Here is an 11,619-nt window from a genome sequence, read left to right as displayed (position 1 = left end):
TTAAAATTTAAAATTCTAAAAATCTCAAATTTGGTACGAAATCCCGAATCATTTCCCGAAACTCACCAAATCTTAAAATCTTGACCTAAACCTATACTCAAAACCTTTTTGAAAATTTAAGGATACATGCGAAGATTTTAAGTGGAGTAATTTATTTTCAAATGTCGCCTAAGTGATAGGGTATTTAAAGAAATCCGATTCCATTAAGTTTTTCTCATGAGTCCTTAATTCTCTTTAACAATGGTGTTAATAATTGTTTAATAATAAAAAGGGAATAATAATAAAATAGGATTTTAAATATCAATAGTCACACAAAAGCTTCACCTCGATGATGAGGAGTCAAGGTGGTCTCATTATATGTAAGAATCCAATTTTAAATTTGCATTTCACTATCATACACAGCATTTATTGGCTTACATACATTTATTTGTTACTATTTGCACTTGTTTGTATTTTTTTTCTTTAATTGTTACTTGCTATATGATAATACCATCATTTACTTTTTTGTAAAAAAATAATTTTTTTAATTTACTTACTTTTAAAATTATGATATTATAAAATAAAACAAAAATATCATTCTAAAGGAAATAATTCTTTGTACTCTTTCTAGATGTTGGAGAGTCACCAACAATTATCTTTAACAAAGAGTGTTATTTTTATTTTAAGGAGTATTTTGTTTAATCTTAAGCGATAAGAGTTATTTTAAATTCTGCCTAGATGTTGAAAAATTTTTAAGATAATTCTTTAACTTAAAGATTTCTTCAATATTCCTAAAAAAGAATTTTAACCAAAATTTATTTTTTTAAAAGTGAAGGGAATTAGTGTTAAATTTTAAATTGAAACCATTTTTATCCAACACTGAAAATAGCGCATAATTAAATGATACCAATTTATGGGCGTTGTGGGGGTGCTAATCCTTCCCCACACGTAACCGACTCCCGACCCTAACCTGATTTTCACATATCAAAATTTATCTTTTTGATAAACTTCAAACCCGATTTTATAGTTTTATTAAAAAGATAAATTTTTTTGTGGCCAATCACACCCTAAAAAAGATTGGTAGCGACTCTTTTTTTTTTTGATTTTAAAATCCTTTACGTCTGGTGGTCTCAAAATCGTTATGATAGAATTCGATGAAGGATTCAACCGAAGTTAATCCATTTTAAAGAGAGAAGGAGAGGAAGAGGAAAAGAGATAGGGGAAAGGAGAAATTTGGGGAAGAAAGATTGGATTCAGGCTTTTATACCAGCTCCAAAACGACATTGTTTCAACATTTTAATTCAGTCCAGTATCCACGTGTTTTACAGCTGGGCGACCCGACTCGAGCGCTTGACCTGCCTTCAACCTATGTCCTTGCCTTTAGCTCTAGCTGAATCGAGTTGCCAAGCCGAGAGCCACCTTTTGCTTAAAGTCGAGCCGCGCCAAAGCCGTCTAGTTGAGCCATTTTTGTTTTTGATAGTTTTTTATTTAGTTTTATTTATTTTTATTATTTTGTATGATTAAATTTTAGGAAAAATAGAAAATATAAAAAAGAATAAAGTATTTTTTGAGAATAAATATTAATTGTTAAAGGATGAAATTTTTAAAAATTTCAAATGACAAATTTCTATAAAATTTTTATATGAGAAATTTTATCTAAATTTATCCCAAATGATTAAATAATTTAGATAAAATTTTAACAACAATAATTAATATTTATTTTCAATAAAAAATCAAAAAAATAAAAATAAAAAATATTATTTTTTGGAATTAAATACAAATTGCCTAAGGATGAAATTCTTAGAAATTTCAAATGATAAATTTTTAAAAAAATTTTAGATGAAAAATTTCTCTAAATTTGTCTCAAATAGTGAAATGATTTAGAAGAAATTTCAATAATGGTATTCTTTTTCCAAAATAAAAGATACAAATTTTTGATTGAAAATATTTGACAATTAACTAAGGATGAGAATTTTAGAAATTTCAAATGGTAAAATTTTTAAGAAATCTCTAGGTAAAAAATTTCTTTAAATTTGTCTCAAATGGTGAAAGAATTTAAATGAAATTTCAAGAAAAATAATTATCATATTATTTTCTTTCCAAAAAAAAGAGAAATAAAAAGAATTTCTAAATAAGTCCAAATTGTGAAAAATTTAAAAATTCAAAAAAGAAAGCATTTTTAATTTGACCTAAACGGTGGAATAATTAGATATATTTTCAATAAAAAGTAATTAAATTTTTTTTCTGACAATGGTGTCTTTTCAATAAAATAAATGGGATTCTTGAATACTCTTAACGTAAGCGACTATTTTTTAGAATTCTACTAAATTGATGAAAAAATCTTAAAAATTATTTTCAATATTCAATATAAAATTTAAGATAATTAAAATAAAGACCTTAGGATAAATTAAAAATAAAATAGTATCATTTTTTGGATGAGCATATGGGGGTACTATAACCTTCCCATATATAACCAAATTTTCGAACCATGTTCTAATTAGTAGACCCCAAACTTATTTTTTTAAAGACCCTTAGTCAAATATAGGAACTCCTTAAAATGATAGATTCTTTACGTAATTAATAACATCTTGTAAAAAAAATTAGTGATGACTCTATTTGTTAAATTTAACTATAAATTTACAGATCTATATGTTATGACAGTGACCTCACATTCCGGATGCTTTAACTCCATCTCAACGATATTCCTTGAATCAACCAGCCTGCACCCAAAGATTTTAATTATATGACATGCATCCGTCGACTGATATATATATATATATATATATATATATATATATATATATATTGAGTTTGACAGTAAATTGGCTGAGGTTTTACTCACTTAACAAGGTCTGCAACTTGGTTCATGAATGCTACAATTGATTGTGGATCAGGAATGCCTTTTTTGCCTTTTTCTTCTGATGTTATCTCAATAATTAGTGCAGAATTCAATGATTTCTCAACCTCAACCTACAAGATAGAAATTAAAGGAATTATTTAAGAAAGGAAAAAAATGGTTAATTTAAGAACTATTTAACCAGAAAGCTGAAGCCATTTTTTTTTTTTTATATGACGAAATTTATTAAAACAATTATAAGGTTACGAAGCTAGCCATAACTAGTATTTCGGTACAAACCCAAATTAAGCAACAAATATCACCAAAAAGCTAAGCTTCTAGGCGAGGGTTTCGGAATGAGTTTTAAAGACATTAAGGCCGATTTAATTGAAGAATGGAAACATAGGACTTTGATGAGTACCAGATTAGTTACCTCATTAACCTGCGCATGAAGCTTGAGCATCCTAGGTTGGCTCTGGCTAGACCACTGCAAGAAATATGAACATGACAGTGAAATTTTAAATTACACCCAAAATATTCAATAACTTTTAATTACCTGTATAATTTACGAACCTAATACTAGGATAGAATCATTATAACAAGCATTGCATCCAATTGGTAAGGGGATGAGTCTCCTTTTCTTGTCAATCGGGGTTCGATTCTTATGGAGAGCGCTCGAAAATAAAATTTTGAATGCATCATTTCGATTTGATGACGTTAAAATCGTCCCAAAAAAAAATAATATCGAACAAAGCTTGGGAATACCTCTGACTGTATTATCGAATATTGAGTGCTAAATGTAAATTTAAGAGAGATTGTACAAAAAATTAGTTAGCACACATGTTATTACCATATGTATATTAACAATACAAAAATGGCAAGAAACCAACAAAAACATACCGAGCAATCTTGTAAAACTGACCCGAAACCCAAGAAAATGGTTTTGTTTAAGGTTTTGGCTTGGGATCAAACGTGATGATCGTGGAAAAACAGAGGATTTAGCACAGGGAACAGAGAAAGAAGCCATGGACTCTGAATAAAGTGAATTTGGAAGACAGAAACTTTGCAACTTGAAACTGAACCAACGAATCAAAGGAGCAGTATGTGAGATTTGTATGAGATTTGATGCGGAAATAGCAATGGCAAAATGAGGAAGAAAACTTCAAAAGAGTCGCTTTTTGTTTGTCAGTTTGTATAGGCAGCGATTTGTACAAGGAACGAGCGCGGAGACAACAACATAGGAGAATTTAGAGAAACTTTTGTAAGAATTGTTGCTTTGCTTTTTTTTTTTTTTTTTTTCTTTTTTAAAATATAGAGAGATCATTAGCACTTGAATTCCTTACACAAAAGTTTATATAATGTTATATATATATATATATATTTGAAGCTGAAATTAAATTTGATTATTAAAATTAAAAATTCAATATTTTATAATGTTATCATTATCAACTTAATTAAAAAAAATGAAATTAAATCATATGTATCAAATGTAACCTGAATTCTTTATATAATGTTTCTTTTATATATTTGAAATTCAAATTAAATTAAATTATTGAAATTAAAAATTCAATGCTATGACTTAGCAAAGGTATGAGATCATTATTTTCGATAATGAACTATATATTTTTCGGCACATTGTTATGCAACAAATTTTTTATTTGAATATTTTAAAATTTAAAAATATTTATATATTTTTGTTATATATCTTATCTTACTATAGGTTAATTTTGTTTCAAAGAATATATAATATTTTTTATTTAATCTTAAATTTTTTTACTAAAACTTAAAACTTGAATAACTTAACGTATTTTAATGTTTACAATAAAAGATATACTTAACAATACATAATATATAAACATAAAAGATAATATCCTACATATAAATCTTTCATATTTCATTTTACATATGTCAAGCTTTTGTTTTTTTTTTCCTTTTTTTTTTACAATATTTTCTTTTTTATATTAAATAAATATTTTTATATTTTAAATTTTTTGTGTGTGGCTCTTTGAGATACAATCTATTAATGTTCGTTCAGTTAATTTGATTAATTGAATAATAAACACATTTAAATTATATTATATTTTAAACTATTAATTTTCATATTTAAAACAAATGAAATAAAATCATCCAAAATTTTCAAATATCAAAATATTAAGTTAAAAACTCTAATAATTTATTTCTTGTATTTTTAGTTTTATATTTTGATTAAAAATTTGATTAATTCGGTTAGATAACCAAATTAACCAAAAATAAAAATTCTTCTTAAATCATTTTTGATAATTGATTGAAATGAATTAAATGGTCAATAATTAATAAAATTAAATCGATTTGGTTGGTTAATTCAGTTAAAACTGAATTTTGAGCACTTTTACATGTCAAGCCCTTCTTTTTTTTTCTTTTTTTTTTGGAATTTTTTATGTTTAATATTTTTAATATTTAAAAATTTCTTATAGAGCCCACTTGATATTATCTATCAAATCCTTTGTTTTTTATTTTATTTTATTTTATTCTTATTCTTTTTTTTCTCTTTTATTTTTATCTTTACTAAATATTTTTAAAAATTTTTTAAGACTAGTTTGATATTATTGATTAAAAATATATTTCTTATACTTTTTTTTTAAATTAGATAAATTTGTAAAAAAATAATATTAACGAATGTATCTACGTGGTTAAGTTTTTATTTTTAAAAATATCCATGATATAAATTTTGTAAAAACAACATATCATTTCTAATGTAGTGTGGCAACTCAATTTTTTCTTTTGTTTTTCATCATTTCTTTTTTTTTAAATTTTTTTTTCGTTTCTTTTTATATTAGATCAATTTTTTGAAAAAAAAAATCAACAAATTTTTCCACGTGACACTTTATTTCATTTGTTTGCCTTTCTTTTTTTTAATTAGATAAATAATATAACAAAAGAAATTGATAAATAAATTTTTAAGATAAAAGTCAACAATATGTTGATGATAAAACAATTCATATTTAATAAGTTTCAATTCGTTTGGATTCAATAGGTGTATTTTTTTATTTTTAGGGTCAAATTGAGGTTTTTTTTTTTTTTTTCAATAATCAAACTCAAGTAAAATGTAAGTTCAGAGTTTTTGTTATGTTTCGAATCTATATAAATATATATTTTATTATTTATTTAATTTTACATTAATATATATATGTATTATTAATAAATTAATTTTTATTTTTTAATTAGATAAATTTTATAACAAAAAGAGCTAATGGATAGGAATAGAAAAACAATTCAATATGATGGATTTTGATCTTACCAATTCGATACGGATTTTATTAAGATCAAGTTAGAACAAATTAAGTTTTTAGAAAAAAATAAAATCGGGTTGATAACGAATAAATGATGCTTTGTTACAATTCATCTTGAGATTTATTAAAAATATATATTTTATTATCCATAATATAAGTTTTGCACAATTTGACCTTCAAGTGTCACTTTTTTAACTCACTTTTTACATTTTTTTCTCATTTTCTTCTATTTTTATTATTTCCATTATTTCATTTTTTTCTCTTTTTTTTTTTTACATTTTTTCCTTTCTCCATTTTTCATATTCAATAAATAATATTTTTAAAAATTTTATGATTAGGGTCATTCAACATTATTAATTAAAAATATTTTTTCTTTGTCCTTTTTTATTTTTTTGTTTTTTTTAATTAAATAAATTTTTAAGAAAATAATGTCAATAAAAATGTTCACATAGCACTCTAATTTTCTTTTTCCTTTTTTTTTATTTTCTATTTTTTAATTATATAAAATTTACAATAAATGAGACATTGATAGAGACGAGGAAACAATCAATATTAAATAGATTTCTATAATTGATATTGACGTTTTTGTAAAAAAAAGGGTAATGAATCAAGTTAGGTTGGTTTTTAGGAAAATAGAGATAGATCAGAAGTGAATTTAGGATGTTTTGCCTTAAATCATTCTTTGGTATATATAAAAAATATATATTTTATTATAATTTAATTTTATATTTATATATATATTATTAGTAAAGTTATTATTTAGTTTCTTGACTTAAAAAATAAATATGCTAAGCTTAAAGAACGTATATATATGGCACCCTCAATGAGTTTTTATTATTATTATTATTATTATTTATTATTTTTGATTTTTTGTTTTTAGTTTTCATCTTTTATTAGATAAATTTTGTGAAAAAAGATACTAATTAAGGTATTCACGTGTCACTTGCATATATATATTTATTATTTTAATTAGGTAAATTTTATAATAAAAAAATTGATGATGTAAAAATTATTGTTTATTTTAGTAAAATTTATATCAAAATAATAAAAATAAAAATAAATTATGAATTATTTTTAACAATTTAAAAATATTTATTTTAATTAATAAAAAATTGAACCGACATCATCGCACATGCTTATCATATATCATATAATAAATAACATTTATAATATTATATTACAAGATACATGTTTATCAAAAAAAATTTTGCTGATGTTGATAGATCATTTGATATCTACAAACATTTTTAAAACTTTTTTTTATAATGATACATAAGATATTTATTAATTTTAAATTATTTATCAAAAAATATATATTTAAAAATTTATTTAGTTATTCAAAACTTTCAAAATTTAAATAAAAAACCAATTCATATATATAAAATAAAAATTGATCACATTATCTATAATTAATTCTCTATTATTTGTTATAGCAATTGTTATTTTAATTTTAGCTATATCTTTTTACGGTAAGTTTTGATTTTAAGTTTTAAGTGTTGGTTTCACATTATCAACATTTCTTTCAACTAATTTAAGTTTAAAATAATTAAATAGATAAAATTACCTATTTAAAATAAAAAATAAATTATAATATAAATTTAAAATTTTAATTTATATCTTATTTAATTCAGATTTCAATAGTTGTGTAGATATATCTCTTTTTCTAATTTTAAAATCTTAAAATTTGATATTTTTACTTTCATAAAATTTTTTTTATATTCACTTATTTTAAAAACATTTTAAAATTTAAAAAGATAAATATCACTTATTATATTTTTTAAATTCAAAATATATTTATTAATTTAAAAATTATCCAAACACTTTAATTGTCATGCAATAAATCTATAATCAATATGTGCTACACCATTATTATTTTTTAAATTTACAACCTTTTTTGATAGGTATACTATTGCTTTTATAATTTTATTATTCTAAAAAATTAATATTTATTTCATTTCATTCTTCTTTTAACACTCATTTACTAATTTTATTCTTTCATTTTTATTTAGGAGTTTTGATAAATTATATGGTATGTTCGTAGATGTGTATTAATTTTTTTTTTGTTTATCAAAAACAATTTATATTAAAAAATAACTTATTAGGATATTTTTTTCTTAAAATTGTATTCTTTTTATTCTTGATAATTTTTCCTGATTTTAACTTATTATCAAGAAATATTATTTTTTTGCTTTTCACATTTTTCATATATTTCAAAAGGAATTTATTTTGTTATGAATTAGTTCTTGAGATGACACAATTTGATTATGATAAAATAAGTACTATTAGTTGTAGAGAAAAAATTATTTTTTTTATTATATCAAGAGGACAAAGCCCTAGTACAAGTAAAAGGAGGTGGGAGGTTTGGTTTGACACTAAGTTTTTGATATTCCTTCAAACGCTTTTAGCCACTAAACCAAAGGTTTAGAGAAAAAAATTATTTCATTGTTTGTTTCAATCTATAAATAATTATTTTAAGTCGATTGATGAGGTACTAATGATAAAAATATTATATTTTTTGCTTAAGATAAATGACTCAAGAGATATTCAACTTGATTTTATCATATTTCAGTATTTTAAAAAATACTATAAAATAATTCTTAAATCAGACAATTTTGTTTATCACTTTATATATATATATATTTCATTTTTATCATGTAAAAACATTTTTATACTTTACATATTTACTTAACTACTTTAGATAATTCATAATTTATGAATCAAACACTTTAAGTTTTTTTTTTTTTCATCTTATACCATAAATCAAACAGATTATACATATATATTTATGCATCTTAAAAATAAAACTTTAATATCAATATATGATAAATTATTATTTTACAAGTAAAAGATTAATGTATATATATTATTTTATTAAGAGATTATAAACATTAGAATAAATTTTAAAAAATTAAAAATATAATAAATATAATAAAAATTTTATGCATCGCACAGCTAATATTATATAATTATTAAACCAAATCAACCGAATTACATTTTTAATCAGTTTCAAAATTTTGCCCAACCCAATTAACGGGTTAAACGGGCTTGTCAAAACCGCCCAAATATAATATGGGCCTTTAGGCTCACCATTAGGACACCTCTATTTGATTATAAAGTTTTTCAGTTGTAATTTAAAAAAAAAAAAAGGTTGGTATGGGTTATTAGGGAATGGAATAAACGTTGTCGTATAAAAGGGTAGTTATGTACTCGACAGGTTAAAACCCTAATTCTCTCAGTCTAGTGTATCTTCCACTCGCTCAGGTAGTACGCAGGGAGCTTCCGCCGCAGCAGAAAGAAAGAGAAACGGGAAAAAAATGGAGGCAGCGAGAACTGTTAAGGACGTTTCTCCCCACGAATTCGTGAAGGCCTACGCCGCCCATCTCAAGCGCTCCGGCAAGGTTTTCTTTTTAGAAACTTATCCCTTTTCCTCTTCATTTCTTGCTTTTAGTTTGTAGATTTCGCTGTCCTTTTTCTCTGTTTTAGGGTTTTCATCTTTGATCTAATTTTCCTGTTTTTTCCATTCTGCATTTTGTTTTCCAATCGGAGGATTCTTCTGATTATGGGAAATCCATTTATTAAATTTTCAATTAAGGAGCCTAAAGCAACTAGATTTTAAATAAATCTTGAAAAATCTTGATGTTGTTACTGCTAATGCTGTTACTCGTACCCTTCCCCTCCGTTCGATTGTTACTCTGGGTGTGGGATTCTATAGCTTGATTAACGATTTCCACGCTTTGACGTGTTGTGGGTACAACTCAACTGCTGAAAATCTGGAAGCTGGCATGATTTGTTCGTTTCTATTTTATGCCTGATTTTTCAATAAATTTAAAGAATATGAAGGGATAAGGGGGGTTTACTTCCATCCATAGCAGTTCATTCCTTATGTTTCCTTTTCCTCCTCTTTTTTAATAGATTGAGCTCCCTCCATGGACTGATATTGTCAAGGGTGGTAAACTGAAGGAGCTTGCTCCATTAGACCCTGATTGGTACTATATCAGAGCTGGTACGTAGATTTCTCACTCTCTCTAACCGCCTCCCCAATTTGTTATTCCCTAAAGGCATGCATTAGCCTACTTGTTTACGCGGAAATGAATGCAATGTAACTAATGCACTGTATGCTTCTATTAGTTCTCATAATTACCATTGTGCATTGCTTTGTAGCTTCTATGGCAAGGAAAATCTACATGAGAGGAGGTCTTGGTGTTGGTGCCTTCAGGAGGATATATGGAGGGGCCAAGAGAAATGGCAGCCGCCCGCGTCATTTCTGCAAGAGCAGTGGCTCTATTGCTCGTCACATTCTCCAGCAATTGCAGAATATGAACATCATCGATCTTGATACCAAGGGGTGAGTTTTTTCACGTATAATTCTTGGGTTTATTATTTGCTATTGCTATGAGCTTTTTAGTACCTTGGAGATATCAATTTAATTGGTTCTCCACGCTATTAATAGTGTAAGGATAGGCAGTATGGCTAGAATTATTCACATGTTTGCCTCTTTGTTCAAAAGAATAAGTACATGTCTCTTCGAAAGTAATCTGTTTACTGGGCTGGGCTGCTTTTATTAGTTTGTCTACTTAAGCATAAGGGACAATACCTCCTCGAAGCATGTGTGTATGAAAAAGCTTTGTGATATTCTCAGCACTGTAGCTAGAAAATCTCTGAAAGTTGAACATTAAATTTCGGATTTTTTTTTCTTTTTAAAAGAAGTCTGATATAACTTATTCTAGATAACATTTGATACCAACTCCAAAGTAACCCCTATGATATAATTTATGTTGGATTCTTAGAATATTAATATTTTACATTTTTATTTTTGAAAATCTTTTTGAGATAAGCATGCCAGATTTTCTTTCTTTTCATTAATCTCTTTAGTTCATAACATAAATATTTCAAAAACATTTAATTATTGTATAGCAGAAGTAATTTATGTAGAATTGCTTATTGTGTGTCATATAATTTTGTTTATATTTCATGTAATCAACATAATTTCATCTGTTAATATCAACTAAAATCATATTCCTGTATATCAGTGGTAGGAAAATCACATCTAATGGCCAACGGGATCTTGATCAAGTTGCTGGAAGGATAGCAGTTGCCCTCTGAGAAATTTAGTAGATGCTTTCCTATGGGTTGAATTCCTGAAATTATTTAGTTTTTTGAAAGAGAACTGTTTTAATTTTCTGTTTTATCTGCGTCTGGTTTCTTCTACATGAAGCTTTTTTTCTCTTTTATTCCAATTCCAATGTGCTGTTTGTCGACTATGATCGAGTATGACCTTCAATTTTGAGTCCATTTAAAACTCATTTCTAAAAATCAATCTAATCTTCCTTGCCACAAGTATTTTTTTTTCCCATGCTCACTTCATGATCCACGAGTATTGATGCTCACTTCACTATCCACGACTATTGATGACAAAAACATTCATGATTTTATCTCTTAGGTGTAGGTATTACTAAGCTGTCCTTAGCGTCATGGGTGGTGGTTACTGGTTAAGCGCATCCTCTTTAATTTCAGCTTTTTTTTTTTTATATAAAA

General features: G+C 25.2%; 1 protein-coding gene across 1 annotated transcript; it reads left to right on the top strand.

Annotated features, from left to right (window-relative positions):
- Window positions 1-9,306: 9,306 nt before the first annotated feature.
- On the top strand, window positions 9,307-11,421 carry LOC111289884 (small ribosomal subunit protein eS19x-like). The gene is made up of 4 exons (XM_022881240.2): window positions 9,307-9,482; window positions 9,997-10,087; window positions 10,246-10,429; window positions 11,115-11,421. The coding sequence occupies exons 1-4, from the start codon at window positions 9,399-9,401 to the stop codon at window positions 11,185-11,187; spliced, it is 432 nt and encodes a 143-aa protein (XP_022736975.2). The 5' UTR covers window positions 9,307-9,398; the 3' UTR covers window positions 11,188-11,421.
- The last annotated feature ends 198 nt before the right edge of the window (window positions 11,422-11,619 follow it).

The sequence above is a fragment of the Durio zibethinus genome, chromosome 11, assembly GCF_047325235.1.
Source record: "Durio zibethinus cultivar Kanyao isolate XHJ-2024 chromosome 11, ASM4732523v1, whole genome shotgun sequence".
Classification (NCBI taxonomy): domain Eukaryota; kingdom Viridiplantae; phylum Streptophyta; class Magnoliopsida; order Malvales; family Malvaceae; genus Durio; species Durio zibethinus.
The sequence above is the reverse complement of the archived record's forward strand: the minus strand, read 5'-3'. Positions and strand labels throughout refer to the sequence as shown.

Coding starts and splice junctions, on each gene's coding strand:
- LOC111289884 (XM_022881240.2), top strand. CDS start 9,399: ATGGAGGCAGCGAGAACTGTTAAGGACGTTTCTCCCCACGAATTCGTG. Junction 9,483..9,996: donor ATCTCAAGCGCTCCGGCAAG/GTTTTCTTTTTA, acceptor CTTTTTTAATAG/ATTGAGCTCCCTCCATGGAC. Junction 10,088..10,245: donor TTGGTACTATATCAGAGCTG/GTACGTAGATTT, acceptor ATTGCTTTGTAG/CTTCTATGGCAAGGAAAATC.